Consider the following 22,929-nt stretch of genomic DNA (forward strand, 5'->3'; position numbering starts at 1 on the left):
TTGCAACACATATGTACCATTCACCAGAAGACGAGACTCCACTTGATTTGCTATTACTTGTCTTCCCTTGTTGTCGGTCACCTCTGAGTGTGAATGACGACGTACTTGATCCGAATGCGATGACCCACCGATTAACCTCCCAGCCTACTCCTTGGGTATTCTTCTTCCCCGCGGATCCCTGAGCTGCAATGGGGTTGTACAATGTAGGAATGCAATAGCTGGTAGAGGAGAGCACTCCTTGGCTCAAGAGTCCCCTCTCTAAAATCCTCTACCTCACCAAACTCACTATAGTTTCGTAATCACTACTCTGACATAGTCTCCTCCATCCAAAAATAGGGCTCCCAAAAGTCCCTTCTCCCATGGCTTGCCCTGTCTTTTATAGGAATCCTCATAGGTGACACTTGGCATGTCATGCATAATTAATTATTTTTTATAATTCAATAGTTTGATTATTCACCCACCCATATGTCACTCTCTCATCCGGGGTCTCCAAAATTATTTACTTAAATTTTAATTTAAAACTAATATTTTCCTCACCTTAACAAGATTCCTCTTTCTTCTCCTAGTTGCCTCTTGCTCCCCCTTTTTACTCCTTAAATTGTGTTCATTGCTAAAGTCAATTAATGAGTCAAGATTTGATCCCCTATCTAGTCCCTAATTTAACTCAAGTTATCTCTTAGATGGATATTCTTATGTTGGTTGTTGCCACATGGAGGTTATCTACATTTCTCTAAAATTCAATTTATTAATCTTATTTTAATTCACCATCCTCTTCTCTTAATTAGGTTTAACTATTTTAGGATCAATCTTTATCCTTACAATTATGTCCCTCTTTCCCCTTTTACTTAATTAAACTACATAATCTACATACTATTTTCCAACATGGGAAGGGTAGAGTTTTTAAGGTAACCTATTTTATTTCTTCTTTTGATCCTCTTAACCCAAGTTTTATTTTTTATTTAATTACATCAGTTTCTAACATCATTTACCCTTGATGTAAATTTACCTAGTTTTCATTCCTTGATTATATTTATTATTTAATTTATTTTTAATGATTCCAAGGGTGCCAAGTTTGGTTGTGCCCTTCAAGAACTTCCCTTGAAGTTCCAAGGGTGCCACACCTAATAGTTTATTTGTGATGCCAAGGGTGCCAAGTTGGTCGCGCCCTTTAAGAAATTCCCTTGAAGTTCCAAGGGTGCCACACCACTTACCCTTCAAGCATTCAGTGACTACGAGGGGAAAGTATAGGTGCAACGACATAGACCATTATCCTCTCTTATGTTGCCTGCTATAGTGAGACTAATGGTGTCGGGATCAAGGAATCCACCTTGATGTGCGCCCCCGGTAAAATCCTCATGAGCGACCCAACTTTGGGACCTGCCCTCATGACATTGTGATCTTCAAGGTGAAGGTGTTTCAACCCTTCTAGCCCAAGTCACAGCGGGAGTGCTAGTGGGTGAGATCAGGGACACTGTCCCACCCCTCCCATGTAGTTCCATCCACTTGTACAACCTCATCACCCATATGTGAGTCATTCGGCCAAGCAACTAATTTGTGCCTGCAACCACTAACATCTCATCAGAATATAGATAAACATATATAGCAGGTTTCAAAATTGACTTTGAATTTCAAAGATAAAATAATATAATTTTTTTCATCAAACTAGTTGTCGTCAACTTGTCATATGCGAGTGCCTTTGGTGGTTTCCTGCCATACTGAATAATCATTAGTAACAAGGTTTCTCAGTGTTAGTCATTGTCATAATAGCATCATTAACAACACCTAGTCATTCACATCATTGTTCATAGTAAGCTCGAACTAATGAAAGTAGGTAACATAGGGGACACATCCATCATAGCTATCATCATCAAAACATCAATGGAAACATACATATCCATCAAGCTATCAACATCGTAACATCAATAGAAATATACTTATTTATCAAATTTATCATCATCATGATTTTAATAGAGAGCATACATATCCTTTACTGCCATCATCATCATAAATTCAATAAAGACCAAACTTAACCATTTAATGTTACAATCATCATAATACCAATAGATAACATACATAACCATTCATGCTATCTTCATCATAATATCAATGGAGAACATACATAAACATCACAACCATGAATATCTCAATCACTAATAATAATAGCGTCATGTGCCCAGATCCTCAAAGAATAATGTGTGGGCCTTAGGGCTAAATAAATGTTAGTGTCATATCACTGTCAGTCAACTAGAGCGGGCACTACAAAATGTATTTGTAGAATAACGTTAAGGGTACAATACTGGAGCAACAAAGTATTATCCCCGAAAAAAGCTATTTAATGCTTTAAACTACCTTCAACAAGTTTCAAAACTCAATTCATCAAATTGGGCCCCACTTGTAAAAATGGTCCTATGATACGATTCTTCCAATTTTTCCACTTTGAAAGCATCAAGATGGAAGAGAAATAATTTATTGATCCAATCAGAATCATAGCGAATTGCCCAGTGGAATATCCATGACAATTTAAAAATCACATCCTAATGCCATAATTGTATTAAGTAAATGTGAAAAAGTAAACATGGATTTGGGGAGGAGTTGAGCACGGAAGCTACTTTGGGGAATTAAACTATATCAAGGGGCATTCAGGCTCGACTAAGCCTCACACAATCCTGGTGATAACATTCCATTATGGGTTTATTATTCTTCTTCCATCCAATAAACGGGTGGCCTCGACCTAGGCTCAATTTGTTAACACCTAATCATCATGATTGGGTGAATAAATGAAAATGATATAAATAACTAATAGAGAATATGAATAGTCACCGGGAGATGAAATGAAAAGTCTCTCCCTCATGTATATAATAAACACCAACCTATATGAAATCAACGAATTGTTTTGAGGAGTTACTTCCTGGCCTGACATGGTATCAGAGCCAACTCTCGAAATTAGTTTTTGTGTAACTCCTAGTGTCAGTTTCCTGCCTATATTCTGCCTGGTTTCCTGAAGCCTGCTCCAGGCAGTGTCATATACGTTTTTCAAATCTGCGCCCTCTGTCAAGTCTGCACCCTCTGTCAAGAGACCTGGTGTGTGAACGCTGAACGCTGGTGCTCTTCATTTTCATTTTTGATGTAGAAAAACGTAACCGCAACTGAAAGTCCAAGTTTATGGTGAGCCGCAAAACCTTTGGTACTACCCTCGCGCTTATTCTCTCATTTCAAAGCAAGGATGGATGGCAGGGACTCGATAGAGGTGTTGAATATGGTGGCAACTACCCTATCTGCATCAGTCCTCGGAGCTTGATACGAATAGATCTCCTCCTCTAAAATTACTTCTTCACCATCCATATTTTCACAAGCATTTTCTTTTAATGCTCTCTTATATTTGACCTTTGATTGGAGCTGCATTGAACTATGGTAATATTCCCACAGAAAACCGTAATGGCCAGCGTATGGCAGGAGTTACAGTACATAGATTTTACTGCGTAGACCTTACTACCTTGGAGCGGGAGGCATTGTGATTGAAGGTGCATCGCTAACACACAAGGTGCGGAGGTGCTCACGGTCTTGCGTAGCGGAAGCGTGGTGGAAGCCATCCCATTTTGGTGTGGTTCCTCCATTTTTGACATGCTGGCGCCACAGTAGTTTTGGTATATATAAAGCCACTGTTTTGATATATATAACACTGATATATATTTACAGGTTTTCTAAAAAAAAAACAGTGTTTTATATATATAAATGCACAGGAGGTATCTGAATAAGTGTATGCAATCGTGGTTTGTGGCTTTTTTAATACATCATTTTAATACATGCGCACTGCCTCCCCACCGGTAGCCATACTGTTTTCCCACACCGCCTCATTGGTTGTGTGTGTTTTTGGAGAATGCCGAATGCTGCTGCAATAATCATATGGGTTGAGCTCTTGTAAAAAAAAATCGATTAATGTGTTGGTTGGGATATGAAAGGTTATTTATATTTTTATGATTGTGTGCACAAGAACCTGACCTATGATTTTTTTTACATCAAAAGCACATTTTGCCAGCAGAAGTGTTTTTTTAAAAACAATACACAGATTTTTTTGCTAGTAGAAGTTTTTTTTTTTACAATATGCATTCAATCATATCTATTGTGGGAATAGTTCTTATTGGCAAGGAGAACTATCTTGAGTGGTCCCACATGATAAAACACACCCTCATTTTCAATGAGTTGTGGAAAGGAGTGTGTATTGGAGATGGAGACAAAGAGCCAGAACAACGTACCTCAGAAAAAGAGCTCGCCATTTGGGAAAATAAGAACAACAAAGCTTATGCATTAATCGCAACATCTATAAGTGAAGAGGTGAGTCGCCATATTTCGCTATTTTCAATTGCTTTCGAACCCTTACAAAGCTGAAAGAACTCTATGACTCACATTCTGCACTTGAAGTTGTTCAACTCATGATTAAACTCTTCACTCTTGAATTGCAAAATAATGACCCTCTTGCTCTTGCATCCGAAGTAAAGTCTATAATGCATGATATCAAAGCCACTAAGGTTGAATTGGATATTCCTCTTATCGCTTTTCTTAAGGCACTTTATCCTACTTACTCCAATTATCTTGAGTCATTGCAAGCAAATGGAAATCTTAAAGATATTACCTTTGACTCTCTTGTGAAAAAAATTGTTGAAAGAGAGAAATCTTTTGGAAAGAAGACAACCCCTGAATCTTCTGAAGAGGCTATGTGCCTGTTCATAAAGAAAAGAATCCTGCTCAAGATTCTTCCAGAGGAAGAGGTGGTCGAAGAGAAAGAGGAAGATATTTCAGAGGCAAGGGGGGCAGACACTCTCAAGGAGAAAAGTCAGACTTGCACTGCATACATTGCAAAAGAAATGGATCACATGATGCCTCTACATGCAAGTTACCATGGGACAAAATTGAGCAGCAAAGAAACCGACATAAAGGTAAAACTAATGACACAGAAAAAGGTAAAGCATCTGAATCCGCTCATTATGTTGTGGCACAATGTAATATCGGAGTAAATGAAGACTTACTTAATGCTTCACTTGCTTCTTGGAAAAATGATTGGTTGCTTGATTCAAGAGCAACTTGCCACATGACTCATAGAAAAGATTTTTTTGAAGAATTTACTGACAATGTTGATGGAGCAGTATACTTTGCAGACCAATCAAAAATCAAGCCATCAGGGCTTGGCACAATCAGGATCAAATTACCTGGTCTTCCAGACTTTCTTCTACATCATGTTCTATATCTCGCCAAGCTGAAGAGAAAATTGCTATCATTGGTCCACATCCGCCAACAAGGTCACTCCATTCATATGTTTGGTGGCAAGCTTGAGGTGAGAAAAGCATCTGACCACTCACTTGTCATGAGGGGAATAGAAGAAGAAAGGTTTCTCAAGCTGCAAGGTACCTCTGCTCGTGCACAACATTTCTCATACAATTCTCATTATGAAGAAGGTACACTTCCATCAAGTTTATTATGGCATGCTAGATTTGGACATTTGAACTATGACAACCTCCGCTTGTTGAAGAAAAATGGTGTTGCTGGTTTGCCTACAATTCCTAGGAAATTTAAGCAATGTGATGCTTGCATTCTAGGAAAGCATAGCAAACAACCTTTTCATGATTCACATTCAAGAGCACATAGAAAACTTGAACTCATTCATTCAGATTTATGTGGTCCAATGCCTGTTCCTTCTGCAAATGGAAATAAATATATGATGACATTTATTGATGACTACACTAGAATGTGTTGGGTTTATTTATTGAAGAACAAATCTGATGCTTTTCAAACATTCAAGAACTTTCATAAATGGATTGAAAATGATGCACAATCTCATATTGGGTCTATTTGCATTGATAATGGAAAAGAATACACATCAAATGAATTTGAAAATTATCTTCGCCAATATGGGATCAAACATCAAACAAATGTGCCTTATAATCCCCAATAGAATGGTGTAGCTGAAAGAATGAATAGGACAATCTTAAATATGGTACGCTCCATGCTCTTCTTCAAAAATGTAAAAATAATGTTTTGGGCTGATGTTGTTCTATGTGCTGCATATATAAAGAATAGATGTCCATCTAATGCTACCAGAAACAAGACTTCCTATGGAATGTGGTATGGGCACATTCCTTCGGTAAAGCATCTCAGGGTCTTTGGTTCCACCTGTTATGCCTTGATACCAAAGGTACATAGAAATAAACTTGGTGCAAGAAGTTGTAAGTGTATCTTCTTGGGGTATTCAAACACCTCCAAAGCATACCGTCTCTATGATGAAGTCAATAAAAAGTTTGTTGTATCTAGAGATGTAATTTTTCTTGAATCATCCAAAACTGACAATGTTGTTGAGCAGCAACTTGATCACTTGGATAGATTCGCAAATGCAAAATCATTTCAAGAATTTGATAATCAGATTCCACATCTTGAAGGGGGGATTCCTATACTAGATCAACATGTGGAATCTTCTTCTGAAGAACTCTCTCCCTCGCATGAAACTCCAACAATGGATGATGCTTTAAGTGATGTGATTGATAGAATTGGGAGACTCAATCTTGATTCAGTCCCAACTCAATCAATGGAACAACCTGGACCATTTGAGAAAGGTCCTCCAAAGTGGTTGATAAAGACACTTGAAAGTGTTCATCCTGATAAGGTTGGAAAGACAGGAACTAGAAATTCGAACCGGCAAAATGGAGGTGATGTAGATGACTCTAATTCACCTGTTGATATGGATGTTTCTTATGATTGTGAATTGAATTTGTCTACAGATTTTGAACCAACTTCCTTCAAAGAAGCTGCTTCTCATGATGAATGGAAAGAAGCAATGCAAAAGGAGTATGATGCCCTCATAAATAATGGCACTTGGATGCTGGTTGATCCTCCATTAGGAACCAAACCAATTGGTTGCAAGTGGGTCTACAAGAACAAGTATAAAGCTGATGGCTCACTTGACAAGCACAAATCCAAGCTTGTGGCAAAAGGTTTTGCACAAAAGGAAGGGGTCGATTATGAGGAGACTTTTTCCCCCACAGCGAAATGGGCTACCATCTAGACACTCTTTGGCCTAGCAGCTCAGAACGGTTGGAAAGTCCATCAAATGTATGTAAAAACTGCTTTCTTGAATGGAGATATAAAAGAGAATGTTTTTATGTCCCAGCCTAAAGGATTTGTTGTGAAGGGACATGAACATAAAGTATGCAAACTTGTTAAATCCTTGTATGGCCTCAAACAAGCACCGCGAGCCTGGTATGAAAAAGTAACTGAGCATCTTCTGAAACTCAATTTCAAACATTATGATCTTGATGATGCAACTTTATTTGTCAAGAAAGTTGGCAAAACAGTTGTATATCTTGTGGTATATGTAGATGATCTTTTGATGACAGGGAACAATGAAAGCTACATTGCATCCATAAAGAAGGAATTGAGGAAAGGTTTTGAAATGACTGATTTGGACTATGTTCATTACTATCTTGGTATTGAAGTAACTCAAAATCTGAAGTCCATATTTATTTCTCAAAAGAAGTACATTGGAGATCTGTTGAACAGGTTTGGCATGATAGAATGCAATCCTCTTTCTACTCCAATGGAACAAAACTGAAAGCTCTAATCTATTGAAGGAAAAGAATTTGAGGATGCAACAAAGTATAGACAGCTTGTAGGAAGTCTCAACCACCTAACTACTACCAGAATAGACATTTCGTTTGCTATTGGAATCCTCTCCAGGTTTATACAAAAGCCTTGTGAGGGACATTGGTCTACTGCAAAAAGAGTTCTAAGGTACTTGAAGGGAACTCAAGACTTTGGAATCAAGTATAAACAGGTGGACGACTTCAGCTTGATTGGATACTCTGATTCAGACTTCGATGGAGACAAAGAAACAGGGGTATCTACTTCAGGTTATGCTATGAGTCTTAGATCAGGAGTTGTCTCCTGGAGATCAAGCAAACAATCAGTTCCAGCAGATTCCACAACAGAAGCAGAATACGTGACAGCAGCTGATGCAACAAAAGAAATTGTGTGGTTCAGGAAAATTCTTGGATATTTGCAGGTAAAACAAGTACAATCAACTCCACTCATGATTGACAATACCTCTGCAATAAAGTTGGCCAAGAATCCAAAGTTCCATGATCGAATGAAGCACATCAATACTAAATATCATCTGATTCGACATCATGTTGAGCCCAAAACAATCCATCTCCGCCATTGTTCCACAAACGAGCAAATTGTAGACATCTTCACCAAAGCGCTTGGAAGAGAAAAGCTTGAAAGATTCAGAACAATGCTTGGACTCACGAACATCCCTTCAGATTAAGGGGGGGAATGTTGACACCTAATCATCAGGATTGGGTGAATAACTGTAAATGATGTAAATAAATAGTAGAGAATATGAATAGTCACCGGAAGATGAAATGAACGGTCTCTCCCTCATGTATATAATAAACACCAACCTAAATGAAATCAACGAATTGTTTTGAGGAGTTACTGCCTGGCCTAACACAATCCAGGCAGCAAAACAAAAAAGGGAAAAAAGAGAGAGTTAAACATAGATTTAGAAGTGAAAGGTAGTTAATATTTGAAATTCCATCCATTGATGTAAAGTAGACGATGAGAATATGCAAGTATTTTTCATTTATGACCATAAAATAAAGATTTTGATTAAAATAAAGATGTGTCAATGTTTAAGAGTTGGAACACCTATCATATAAATATCTTTTAAAACTAGCATAAGTACAATATTAAATGTGGTTAATATATATTTTAAAACTAGCATATATGCCCATATGCATCATTTTCCCCTTTTGAAAATGTCATTTGTCATTTGTTATTTTACCATGATGTTATTTGGTATTTGATATTTTGCATGGTAATTTCACAATTAAGTAAATGTGAAAAAATAAACATAGATTCAGAGATATAACGTAGTTAATATCTAAAATTCCATCTATTAATGTAAATAATATATCAACATTTTTCTTTTATATCTATGATATAAAACTTTAGTTTTTTGTAAGCTTGGCATGACTACATCTTCATCATGTCCAATATATCACCTTGATCTGGGTGGGGAATTGAACCAGTGATTTGACATCAAGGAGTGCCCTAATAAAGCACCCGCTCCCAATCTATCCAAGACCCCATAGACAACTATAACATAAAACTTTGAATTAACAAAAAAAATAAAAACGCCTATCAATGTAATAAATATGAAATAATTAACTTATATTTTATTAATCCTTAATATATTTTAACTAACTAATAATTTATATTTAAATTATTTTTGTATCCCCACCTAATTAGGATACAACATTTTTTATCTTTTTATTCTTTTACTTAATCATCCATCTATAGTAATTTTAGTAAAGTGTGGGGAACAAGCTAATGATTCACATTTAAATTATTTTATATTCTCACTTAACTAGGGTAAAACACTTTTCATTCTTACTTTAAGTAGGGTAAATCATTTTTTATCATTTCTTTAATCCCCAATGGGTGAGGTGTTCAGAAGATGACAAAGTTAGCAATCATTTTGGAGAGGAGTTGCTTACACTGTGTGGGGCTTTCAACTTAATTATTTGCAATGGTCCAGATAGATGGAAAATCTCTGGGAACTTCACTTGCAACACATACAATGGGGCAAGTGTCGTCGACTATGTGATGTGTTCACAAAGCTTAATAGAAAATATAGATGCAGTTAGTATTGGAGAGCATATTTGGGACTTAAAATCAGACCATAACCCAATTGATATAAGGTTATCATGGTTAGAAGAAAGGTAGCATAGGAGGAAAACCCAATGCTCTCGACAATCACTATCAAGGGACAAAATTCTTCTAACATAAGAAAATTGTACTATCTTCAAGACAATGTTAGAGAGATTAATTCGGAAGGAGAAAACTGGTTTCAAAAGCTTCAACAGTCATGAGTTAACAAATATAATTCAAAGTGCACTTGAGAAGTGCAAAAGAGAAAAAAATAGGAAATCAGAATCAAATTGTTTTCATGTAAATGCTTGGTTTGATGAGGAATGCAAAATGGTGAGGAGAAACTTGAAAAAGGTAGGAAAGGAGAAGATGAATGTAAAGTTATATAAGCAGATACTAAAAAGGAAAAAAGATGAGTTCGTGCAAACAAGTAGAGAAGAGTTAATATATTTAAGCAAGAATAATCCAAAGCTTTTTTGGCAGGTACTGCAACCAAGGAAGAAGCAAATTGAAAATAATATTACAACCAACCAATGGTTTGAATATGCAAGGCAACTCTATGAGAAAGAATCCGAGGCAGAGTCCCCCCTAGGATCAACACAAATTCAAAGCTCTTCACATTACAAGAGGTGGAGAATGGAATTAAGTAGCTAAAAACAGGAAAGGCAAAGGACTTGGTTGAACTTCAAGCAGAGTATCTAAAACGGGGAATGAATGCTCTTGCATCACACATCATGGAAATATTCAACAACATCATTCAACAAGGATTCCCAAGAGAGTGGACAACTAGCCTAGCAATACCCCTTTTTAAAAGTGGAGACATTAATAATCCATCCAACTATAGAACAATTATGATCAATCCTTTGTTTGCAAAGCTTTTCGGCAACATGGTAGAAGACAAAATTAGTAAGTGGGTAGAAGTAAAAGAAAAGAGGGCAAGAGGGCAAGCGGGTTTTAGGCCGAAACATTCTACAGTGGATCATGGCATCACGTTGAGACACATTGTTGGAAAGGTTTGGGAGGACAAAGAAGAAGTATTTTGCTGCTTTGTTGACTTCAAAAAAGAATTTGACATAGTCCCTAGGGATAAGTTGTGGCGTAGAATGGAAGAACTTGAAATTCCTGTGCATTATAGAGCCGCTATCCATAGACTTTATGAAGAAGTGAAAGTCAAAATTAGAACCTCAGTACGTATTTCAAAAAGCTTCAGAAGTGACATTGGAGTCAAGCAAGGTTGCCCTCTATCCCCTACTATTTTTGGTCTATATATCGATAAATTGGAAGAGTGGCTAAATCTGCAAGGTGGAGATGGTGTTTGGTTTGGGGAGTTTGTGATAAAGCTTCTTTTATATGCTGATGATACTGTATTGATTTCTAAATCGACCCATAGATTGCAAATGCACTTATATGCCCTTGAGCATTTTTGTAGAGTAGTGAGGATGCAAGTCAATACTGGCAAGACCAAAATAATGATTTTTTCTAATAAAAATAAGCACAACCAACATACTTTCTACTTTGAAGACAACATTCTTGAAGAAGTAAATGAATACAAGTACCTTGGGATTGATTTCAACAACAAACTCAATTGGGAGGACTACAAAAAGAAGAGAATTTTAGGAGGGTGGAAAGCATTATATGCTCTTCAAAACAGATGTAGAGATGTAGAGATGGGATTGGAAAACGATTAAAGTGATTTTTGGACTCCTAGTTTGTCCAATGATGCTATATGGGTGTGAATTGTGGGCTAGCAACACTCCTGCCTCAAAATGGAAACAAAATGAGAAAATCCAAAAACGCTTGATCATGAGCAAGTTCAAAATAAAAAGTTCAGTACCTTATGAGATAATGTTGAGTGAAACATGGGAAACTCCCATTGAAGCAATTGCTATGGTGCAACTCATAAGATATATGGGAGTAGGTAGATGGCCTAATGTTATCTTCAATGAAGGCATGAGTGAAACAAAGAAAACATGGATGAAACAAAACTACGCTTGGTTGCAAAAATGGAATATCTATGTCAATGCCTGTCCCACAAATAGCAAGGAGCTAAAGGATTTTGTTATGGAGCAGTTTCGTAAAAAGGTATGGGGAAAAGAGTTCGGTAGAAAGAAGAAATATTACATTGAAGAATTCAACCCTACATGTGATCTACAACAAAAAGAGTTCATTGGAGCTAGCATTTTGTGGAGAGCAAAGGTTCTTATTGCTCAATTAAGGACCAAGTCACATCAACTTCGGTGTGAAACATGATGGTGGAAAAGGCCTAAAGAAGCTTAGGAAGGACGGGTGTGTACATTTTGCACGTCTTGGGCTGTGGAATCGGAAAAACATTTCATTTTGGAATGTGATGCATTCAAAGACATTAGAGAAAGTTATGAGAACATGTTAGCATCAGTTTCTTGGCATTGTCTTTTTAGCAAAGGGATTATTGGAAGGTTGGGTCAGCTCATCATCAATTTGAATTGGAAAAAAATTGAATTACAAAAAGGGAAAAACAAAAAACTAATGATTTCATAGACTATTTCTAATCTCATAAACCTTAAAATATCATTTCATTTCATTAACTCAATAGCTTTGGCTTAACATGAATCTATACTAACCTTAATGGAAAGGGTGCTCCCCGAAAAAAAATGGTCCATTAATTGAAAGTGGTGCTCCCCAAAGAAAATGGTCGCTAAAAGGAAACGTTTGGCCTTGATGGGGAGTCAAAGTTCCATGGCCCCGTGGCTACCGAGAGACCAGGTGAGGGAGGGGCGTGGCGGTTGACCACGCACAACTTGAAGGTGTCGATGATCTTTCTCCGCACCCGTTAGATTAGGGCACATAGTAAAATGAGTGCCAGGGTTTAACAGAAGTGAGTTGTATAAAGCGGGGTTTGCACATTAGCTCCGTGTAAAGCATCCGGGATTGAAGGAGGTGGAGAGAGCAGCAGAACTAAAGTTAGAGATTCATGGCGTTGCGTGCGAATTCGAAGGGCAAAGGCAAAATGGGCAAGGGATCGAAACAAGGAGACTCGAAATCTGCCATTAAAGCTGTCAAAGAATGGACAACATGGGTCATGAAAAAGGCCAAGATAGTTACCCACTATGGCTTCATTCCCATGGTTATCATCATCGGCATGAATTCGGAGCCGAAGCCTAGTATTGCTCAGCTTCTCAGTCCCGTCTGATCTCCTTTGTTTTTTTTTTTAATTAAATTTTCGAATACATGTAACGTAAATGCCCAGAGGTATGTTGTTTGTATTTGATATAAGACATTTAGATATTCGAAGTCATGGAGGCTCTGAGGGCATGCTCTATATGATCTTATTAGGGTTAGGGTTTTTGTGGATGAAGCCTTTATTTAAAAGAGTAATGGAAGCCATGCACGAACACTGACATAGAGCGTTAAGATATTTTATTTTGAGAGCAATGGTTATTTTTTAGGTTTTAAAAGCTAGATTGTTGTTTTGATTATTGTTGTTATTGGTGGGATATATAACAATTTGTTTGCAACGAGCTTATATTAATAGGCCCAATTGTTTGGGTTCTCAATGGCATCCTAAGTACAAATATAATCAGCATTTAGTATTCGCATTTTATTAAAAGATGTTTCCTGATTACAATTTCGAGAAGCGTGCCCTTCCCCATAGTCCTATAACATTACAATGGACTCCAGCACTTTGACATGCCACGATTTGGGGTATATCTTCCTTCGAATTCGTCCTGGTTTTGCTCGTTACCCATTCTGCAATGAAATGTCTGCTTAATCAGGAAAGCTGTTTCCCTTACACAGGTGAGAAACCCCATAAGGAACGAATGTTTCTACAGGTGGTTTGATTGAACTTTGGTGGTTATTCTTCTGCTGGAAGAGTCAATAAATGAAAATACTAATAAACGGGATCTTAAATCTCAAAGAGCATAACATCAAGTCTGTTTGAGATGTTTTAAAAGAAAATAAACAGACAGGAATTTATTTTATGTAGAGAGACTGACATGAGACAACTTTAAGATTCTTTATACTTCCTTTTCTGTATTCTAAGGTCTGCGTTTTTTGGTTCTTCGAGCTTGTTTTGTTTAATGAAACTTTATGCTATTGGGTTTGAAACTCTAGCCGCTGATGCAAACATGCAGCACAGTAAGATACTCTCCACCATATTTAAAAGCATTTTATTTGATCTAAATTACATGGTGAATATTTTTGGATGTTTATAAATCTGTATATGGACAATGGTTATTTTGTTATATTTGTGTGGGTTTGGGTGGAATTATTTCCGAGGGCGTTGCATATCATGCTGTAAGAATATTTTTCTAATTTTTAGTGGCGTTATAGGATAGGGTAGGAGTTAAAATTCTGAAAGGACGTTATTATTTTGTTACGAAGAGCCTTGGAACTGGTTATTCCAACACTACTAGATTGGTATGGTTAGAAACGTGTTATATCTGATGATACAACAAGAGAATAACGATATTGATTCTAACTTCTTGGATAGCGGTAGTTGATAAAGTTTGGAGCATTACCATTGCTGTGCAGGTCTGAAAACTAAATGGTATAATTTATAGCATGGTCTCCTTTTTATCTTTGATGATGTGAGCTGTTGCTGGTCTCCTTTTGAATAAAAGATAATCGTTTCCTTCACTAGTATGAAGTAGATATTTATGGGAATATATTTTATTTTGGCATGGATATTTCCACAGTTCATAATTTAATGTTGTTGATAACTTCCCGTAAACTTTGTATTTTGTTTCGTTGACGTATTTTGTTTCTTGACGTGCCCGACGTTAGACATCAAGCGTCATGTCCCTAAAGATGGACATCAAGCTTGGTGAAGTGTTACCCGAAAAGTTGGGCACATCTACGAACAAAATACACAAGTTACCAAAAAGGTACCAACATCAATATATTTTATGTTTTTTTGGTATGTGGAAAAGTTGAGCAATGTAATGAAGTTGTAGTGTTTTCTTGATTTGTTCATGGGAAGAAGGGAAAATGTGAAGTTTTGAAACTGAAAGTTTGAAGCAGATTACTTAGAAGTATCTGGAAGAAAAAACTCAGATCTTTTATATTTTAACTTCAAATGGATGAGTTTGAAACATTAAAAAAGGTATGCAAACTGTTTTTCCTTGGTTGAGGGAGTTTGCTTGATGTCATTTAATTTGAAATCTTTGGAAAAACAATGAAGCATCTTTGTGTTTTATCAGCCTTGTGTTTTATCAGCCTTGCGTTTTATCAGCCTTTAAGTTTTAGGTGCATGCCTTTCGTTGTCGTAGAAAATCTACGAAATTCTGCAACTACTAATATGAACAATCTGAAAACTACTTTCTTTTCATATAGACACAATTTCTGTACTAAATTTTGCAGCGGAATAGGAATAGAAATAAATCACACTCACACAGTAGCGAAACACTATTTTTTCTAGGGAACCCAACTAGGAAATCCTTTTTCTTGAATGATAATTTTATTGAAGAAATACCGAGTAATAGATCTCTTACCATACAACTTGTTTCAACTTACAATACGACTTGTTTCAATATAGAATACGATATGATTCCTTCTGCTTGTACTAAGCTAAAACACTCCTTGCAAGACCCCTGATTGGCTTCTTGATTTCCTCCTAATTCCTTGCGCATAGTCTGCTTCTAAATTTTTGCACAATTCCCAAGGAAATTCCTCTCTCTAATAATGCACACATACGATATGATTCCTTCTGCTTGTACTAAGCTAAAACACTCCTTGCAAGACCCCTGATTGGCTTCTTGATTTCCTCCTAATTCCTTGCGCATAGGCTGCTTCTAAATTCTTGCACAATTCCCAAGGAAATTCCTCTCTCTAATAATGCACACAAGCTTTTCTTGGCACACCTTTCTTTCACAATCTCCACACATAAACCTGTGTAACCTTGTCACAAACTTGTGAGCTCTATTGTCTTGTCTCACCAACTCGTGCTCACAAGGCAATGATAAAATCTGTAAAATCTGTGTCTTCGTTCCTCCTTGATAAAATCTGTAAAATTTGTGTCTTCGTTCCTCCTTTTAAAAGCAATTCGAATGGCTAAAATTAGCAAGTTGTTATTTCTGGAAAGTCTTGGCACACCTTTCTCTCACAATCTCCACACATAAACCTGTGTAACTCGTGCTCACAAGGCAATGATAAAATCTGTAAAATCTGTGTCTTCGTTCCTCCTTTTAAAAGCAATTCGAATGGCTAAAATTAGCAAGTTGTTATTTCTGGAAAGTCTTGGCACACCTTTCTCTCACAATCTCCACACATAAACCTGTGTAACCTTCTCACAAACTTGTGAGCTCTATTGTCTTGTCTCACCAACTCGTGCTCACAAGACAATGATCAAATCTGTGCCTTCGTTCCTCCTTTTAAAGGCAATTCGAATGGCTAAAATTAGCAAGTTGTTATTTCTGGAAAGTCGAACTGGTGATTGAGTGAGTTAAGTGAGTCTAACTGACTCATGTAACTCGATCTGCCCAAATTTAGACTTGGAACTCATGCATGTTGGCTTCCACAGCTAACTCGCACTAGAAAACACTAGCTTCCACAGCTAACTCGCACTAGAAAACACTAAACTGAGCCTTCCACTTCAGCCTATTCTAATTTTTAGGGACGAATCCTAAATTATAGGAATTCATCCTAACTTATAGGGAAGTAGAGCATGCTAAGGAGAAAATCGTTATGGCTTCTTGAATTAAGGCACAAATCAAAGAACCTTTTCTTGCTATCATTTTCAACAGTTGTTGCTTCTATTTTATTCACATTTATTAGTTCTGCCCCCTCTGATTTACTGGCACGTGTTGGCAATTGCTTATTTAAAAGAGGGATCAATTGATTTAAATTCTGCTCAAGTCATCTATACCAATTTTGCCTCTGGCAATTAGGTGAACAATAAAGGCTTTGAATCTATTGAGTATTGAGAGGATTAAAGTCTTTGAGGTGCAATAGAATGGGTTTCCCACCTTGGGCTGTAGAATGTGCCTTTTGGCACAACAGCATACACTCTTAAGATATTTTGTTGGCCTCATTCCTTGAGAGACCAAGATATATATATATATATATATATATATATATATATATATAGCCTTGCACAAAAGGTTATACGCACGAATACATACAGATTCCCCCTTCCCCACCTTGGGATGTAGAATGTGACCAATGACCCAATTATATATATAGCCTTGTATTCTTTTGCTGGTTGATAGCCTGGTAAATGACCCAATTATATTAATGCTGAGCCCTGTATTCTTCTGCTAGTTAATAGCCTGATTAATGATCTAATTTTAGAAATGTTGGAGAGTTGATGGTGGCTACATTTAAATTTTTAATAATGATTTTCTGGATGTACAAGCTTTGGAGGTCTTAGGTCTTTAACAAATAAAGTATCCGAGGTAGCTTTGACCAAATTAAATTTTGTATTAGAGAAAATGACCAGATTTAGGACTATTTGGATGAAGAAAAAGCGAAACACAATTGAGGCAAAAACGTTGGACGATGATGCACTCGAGGAATTTTGTGAAAGATAAAGCAGAGAAATGAGGTAACTAAGAAACCCTCTATTGCAGAGAGCTACAAAAGGGTGAATCAAGGTATAACAGAGAAACCCTTAATGACAGCATCGAGAAAGCACAGAAAACCTTTGATTCCTGCCATGAAAATAATGAAAGTCAAAGACCTGATAAGCGAGATTCTTGGTGAATTTTATCAAAAACAATTCATGAATTCAGGAAAGTTCTCTGATCTGCAGTATGAGTTTGATGTTGGTGACCTTGCTGGTACAAAAGAGCAGATTACAGAAAATCCACAGACTATAGGAGAAAGCTTACATTGCTTGGAGAACGAGGTGGTCAACTAGAAAAAAAGAAAAAAGGCGTCCTGATTATGATGAAGGCCGTTAGTCGATTTTCAAGATTGTGTGGAAGATACAGAGAACGAGGTAACTAACTAGGAAAAAGGGCTTCCTTTGGAAAGTGATTCTGATGAAGATCGTTAGTCGATTTCCAAGATTGTGGGGAGGATACAGAGAAGGAAAAGTGCTTCCTTTGGAAAGTGTTTCTGATGAAGATCGTTAGTCGATTTCCAAGACTGTGTGGAAAAGTTGGCTTTTTAATTTTGGTTACAATTGGATGTATTATTTTATTGTTTTGTTATATGGGTTTGTGATATGAGCTTCTTAGGTTCCGAATGTTCTGTCAGGTTTATAACTCTCTCAAGACAGTTCTATTGTGCAATCTATTCAGCTGCCAGTTTCACCCTCGTTCAACACCTATTTTATTGGGAAAACTTCTACTGGTTAAGAGTTACAAAGTTGTTTGGGGAGGGGGGAGTGATTTCTTAGATAAGTGATTTCGTTCAGTCCTTAGTTAAGCGATTTCGTTTTCCATCCGGTGCAGTTGATTCCTGAAATCTACTATGATTTCCATCATGGCAGTGAGCTGTAACTGGAGCACATCTCCTTGCAGTGTCTGAAGCTTCTGCTCTACTGTCTGCATGTGAACGCCTGAACATTGTTACAACCATATTCTGCTTCCTGATTATATCCGAGTTGTAACTGGAGTACATCTCCTTGCAGTGTCTGAAGCTCCTGCTACACCGTCTCCAATGCCTGAACATTGTTACAACCATATTCTGCTTCCAATTAGATTTGAGGTTTTGATTAGTTGAGATTAAATGTGAACTCTACTGCTTTTTCCCTTCTGGAATAAAGTCGCATATACCCAGAGATATCCCCTGTTTGGCCTAAAGGATTCCCCTATAGCATCCTTGCCCATACTCTAGAATTCCTCAATATAATCCATTCAGCGCATAGAGCATAGAGCAAGCATAAAAATCAATAAAAATGCCTTCATAACAAATTACTGATAAAACCTCATAAACGAATTACCGAGCACAGTTACTCGACAGAAAGTTGCCACCTTGCTGAGCGAGAGTCGAATTCCACTGGGATTAAGCCCACCAGTTCCTATCTTATAACTTACTTCCATGCACAATCATAAAATCTGCGTAGGACTCCCAATCTGCGCAAGGAAGAGCATACAATTTCACATTGCGACTGTCAACTCCCCTTGGGGGATTAAGATCTTGCACTAAACCTTGTGTCATCATTCCTATGATGCATCCATCTTCTCCAGCATGGGAAAGAGTCCAAGATATCTGAATTTTGGTCAGCAATCTGGTGCATGTACTTAATAACAGCGTTAATAGCGTGCCAGCCCAAGTAGAAGTCAAAGGTCGTCCAATCTGTTGATTCCCCAGTACCATGTTAGATTCCTTTGCACAGACCACCCTCCATAAGCACATCTGATTGTGAGGTTGGATACAATTTAAAGTCTGTATGCATGAGAATGTTCTGCAGAATATGGATACCATATTCTGCTTCCTGATTATATCTGAGCTGTAACTGGAGTACATCTCCTTGCAGTGTCAGAAGCTCCTGCTGTACTGTCTCCAACGCCTGAACATTGTTACAACCATATTCTGCTTCCAATTAGATTTGAGGTTTTGATGAGTTGAGATTAAATGTGAACTCTACTGCTTTTCCCCCGCTCGAATAAAGTCGCATGTACCCAGAGATATCCCCTGTTTGGCCTAAAGGATTCCCCTATAGCATCCTTGCCATACTCCTCTAGAATTCCTTAATATAATCCATTCAGCGCATAGAGCAAGCATAAAAATCAATTAGTGCCCTCATAAACAAATTACTGATAAAACAACCTCATAAATGAATTACCGAGCACAATTACTGGACAGAAAGTTGCCAGCTTGCTGAAGAGAGTCGAATTCCACTAGGATTAAGCCCACCAGTTCCCCTCTTATAACTTACTTCCATGCACTATCATAAAATCTGCGTAGGACTCCTAAGCTGTAACTGGAGCACATCTCCTTGCAGTGTCTGAAGCTTCTGCTCTACTGTCTTCATGTGAACGCCTGAGGATTGTTACAACCATATTCTGCTTCCTGATTATATCCGAGTTGTAACTGGAGTACATCTCATTGCAGTGTCTGAAGCTCCTGCTATACTGTCTCCAATGCCTGAACATTGTTACAACCATATTCTGCTTCCAATTAGATTTGAGGTTTTGATTAGTTGAGATTAAATGTGAACTCTACTGCTTTTTCCCTGCTGGAATAAAGTCGCATATACCCAGAGATATCCCCTGTTTGGCCTAAAGGATTCCCCTATAGCATCCTTGCCCATACTCCTCTAGAATTCCTCAATATAATCCATTCAGCGCATAGAGCAAGCATAAAAAAATTAAAAATCAATAAAAATGCCCTCAAAAACAAATTACTGATAAAACAACCTCATAAACGAATTACCGAGCACAATTACTGGACAGAAAGTTGCCACCTTGCTGAGGGAGAGTCGAATTCCACTGGGATTAAGCCCACCAGTTACTCTCTTAGAACTTACTTCCATGCACAATCATAAAATCTGCGTAGGACTCCCAATCTGTGCAAGGAAGAGCATACAATTTCACATTGCGACTGTCAACTCCTCTTAGGGGATTAAGATCTTGCACTAAACCTTACGTCATCATTCCTACGATGCAACCCTCTTCTCCAGCATGGGAAAGAGTCCAAAATATCTGAATTTCGTCAGCAATCTGGTGCATGTACTTAATAACAGCGTTAATAACTTGCCAGCCTAAGTAGAAGTCAAAGGTCGTTCCAATCTGTTGATTTCCCAGTACCATGTTAGTTTCCTTTGCACAGACCACCCTCCATAAGCACATCTGATTGTGAGGTTGGATACAATTTAAAGCCTCTATGCATGAGAATGTTACGTGGCCATCATGAATAAGGTCATAAATGATAAAAGCCTTCATTAAACTTTCTACCATCTTTCCTACATTGAGGTTGGATACAATTTAAAGCTTGTGTGCATGAGAATGCTACCTAACCCTAATGAATAAGGTCATAAGATCATGCGTTGAACCTTCTGGCATCATTCTTTCAATGCATCCCTCTTCTCCATCATGGGAAAGGGTCCAATCTATTGATTTCCCCAGTACCATGCTAAATTCCTTTGCACAGGCCACCCCCTGCAAGTGCACCCGATGATGGGGCCATCCAATCTATTGATTCCCCAGTACCATGCTAAAATTCCTTTGCAGCGGCCACCCTCCGCAAGCTCACCAGATGGCGAGGTTGGATACAATTTAAAGCCTGTATTTATGAGAATGCTACATGGCCCATTATGAATGTGGTCATAAATGGGGTCCTTTATATATCATCTTATTTCAACTCATAATATTTAGTGGATGATTAGGGGATTAAGAAATGATCCCCTCACCCTATTTGATGCTTATGATTACTGGATCCAACGCTGTGCCTTGATTGGTTGGTCACATTCTAAGAACATGATATTATCGATTGGCCAGCGCTGTGCCCTCACCCTATTGATGCTTATGGTTACTGGATCTAACTTTGTACCTTGATTGATTGACCACGTTCTAAGAACATGGTAAATTGATTGAATTGCTACGCTTGTAGTGGGATGGCCTTTTGAAAATGTTTCTGAGTTTGAGCTTGAGATTGAACGGAAAAGAAGCTTAAAAGAAGATGAAGAATTATTTTTGCGTCATTGATTACAATTAACTTCTCAATATTGAGAACAGGATTTTAGTGAGATGGCCTTTTGAAAATGTTACTGAATGTTGAGAGCAGGATTTTAAGTGAGTTGGCCTTTTGAAAATGTTCCCGAGCTTGAGCCTGAAATTCAATGGAAGAGAACGTAAAAGAAGATGACAGAATTATTTTTTGACTCATTGATTACTATTTAACTTCCGAATATTGAGAGCAGAGGCTGGAACCAATCATTGAAGAAGGGCAGGGCATATACTCCAGGCTGATTATTGAAAAACTGATCTAGCACCCAGGAATATGAAAGTTTTTCTCCTCCAGGTAGATCGTTGTTCTTCAATCTAACATGTAAACGGTTCCCAGCTTAAACGCAGCCTACTGGAGAAAAAAATGTACGACATTCACTACAATATATGTTTAATATCTTTGATATCCGACAACATTTTTTAAAATCATTATAGAACCAATAAATATAAATTCTTAAAAACCTATAAATATAAATTTAATGGTCAAACTTGTTGCTGATGTTAATTCAGTTTGAAATGGTAAACCATGAGAATGCTTTTTATTAATAACTGGATAGCTGAAAACAAAACAAATGCTTGCTCGTGTGAGTGGATAACAAGATAAAACACTGTCAAAATACGAAAGTTGGTGTCAGATCACAGCGTACAAAATAGTATTGCATTTGATGATCTAATCATATGTCTCCATGAGAAGTCGACATTTGTTATGTGAAAATAGTATATTGACATTGGTCATGTGATACTGTTAACTACGTATTTTAGAAACAAATGACGACTACGGTTAGTCATCATTGTTAGCATGGGAGCAGTAGAGAATATGCTGAATTTTTTTCCATCTGACATGTAACTCTGCCATAAGATGCCGAGTTTTTCTATTTTACATGCAAGTCTTCTATAATATGCTGAATTTTTCCATTTGACATACAAATCTGCTATAATATGCTGCGTTTCTCCATTTAACATGCAAGTCTGCTATAATATGCTGTGTTTTTCCACATCTGACATGTAAGTCTGCCATAGCTATAATTCACTTTTTTAATGAAGAGAATCGAAATTTGTAATTTATATTGCAAATTAATGAAATATTGTTTTACTTTATTTCCGTCCAAAAACTTGCACTAGATGCACATTCTTGTCTTATCATTGTTTACTCTTATGCAAGATTGATAAATAGCGAGTCGGAAACTTCAATATATTGAGTTGAATGTGTTAGTGTTGTTATTAAAGTTCACAAATGACCAGTAAGTTTGACCCTAAACAAAACAAACGACATGGTAATGTAAACCTTAAAAAGTACAATTCTCGATTGGTTCAGGTATTGTGGATTCGACTTTGTACGATATGTTCTTTTCTGCTTGTATGTTCTAATCATCCTCCATTTGTATTTAGAAGAGCCATCAAACTCAAACTAGTAACTTCCCAAATATATAGTGATGTGATGAAGGCTGTGATAGAAATTTGTGATAGAAATTTGATGCTTCGGGCAGGACAGATATCCTTGATGCACATGTAGAGTCCACTCTCTCGGACACATGAACCATAAGATATTAATCGTCAAATAGGTTACCTCATGGTTGGAAGCTACCTATGATCTTTTCAGAGTAATATGAGCCATCTCATGTTTGGAAGCTATTTA

General features: G+C 37.3%; 1 protein-coding gene and 1 pseudogene across 2 annotated transcripts in view; one reads left to right on the forward strand and one right to left on the reverse strand.

The window, feature by feature from the left end:
- Nucleotides 1-12,401: 12,401 nt before the first annotated feature.
- Nucleotides 12,402-13,137, forward strand: LOC149264910 (mitochondrial import receptor subunit TOM7-1-like). The gene has a single exon (XM_089429033.1). The coding sequence runs from the start codon at nucleotides 12,650-12,652 to the stop codon at nucleotides 12,866-12,868; it is 219 nt and encodes a 72-aa protein (XP_089285159.1). The 5' UTR covers nucleotides 12,402-12,649; the 3' UTR covers nucleotides 12,869-13,137.
- A 5,806-nt stretch (nucleotides 13,138-18,943) lies between these two features.
- Nucleotides 18,944-22,929, reverse strand: part of LOC149264911 (delta-selinene-like synthase, chloroplastic) — a 27,403-nt pseudogene continuing 23,417 nt past the window's right edge. The window contains exons 9-12 of the transcript XR_016253672.1: nucleotides 19,551-19,713; nucleotides 19,412-19,466; nucleotides 19,248-19,315; nucleotides 18,944-19,135 (exon numbers count right to left, since the gene is read on the reverse strand). The product of XR_016253672.1 is annotated as a delta-selinene-like synthase, chloroplastic (transcript). The remainder of the gene's footprint in view (nucleotides 19,136-19,247; nucleotides 19,316-19,411; nucleotides 19,467-19,550; nucleotides 19,714-22,929) is intronic.

The sequence above is a fragment of the Pinus tabuliformis genome, chromosome 6 (assembly GCF_031772625.1).
Source record: "Pinus tabuliformis cultivar Carrire ecotype Pingquan chromosome 6, CPIR1, whole genome shotgun sequence".
Classification (NCBI taxonomy): domain Eukaryota; kingdom Viridiplantae; phylum Streptophyta; class Pinopsida; order Pinales; family Pinaceae; genus Pinus; species Pinus tabuliformis.

What these genes read in the sequence shown, in the direction of transcription:
- LOC149264910 (XM_089429033.1), top strand. Translation starts at nt 12,650, where the DNA reads ATGGCGTTGCGTGCGAATTCGAAGGGCAAAGGCAAAATGGGCAAGGGA.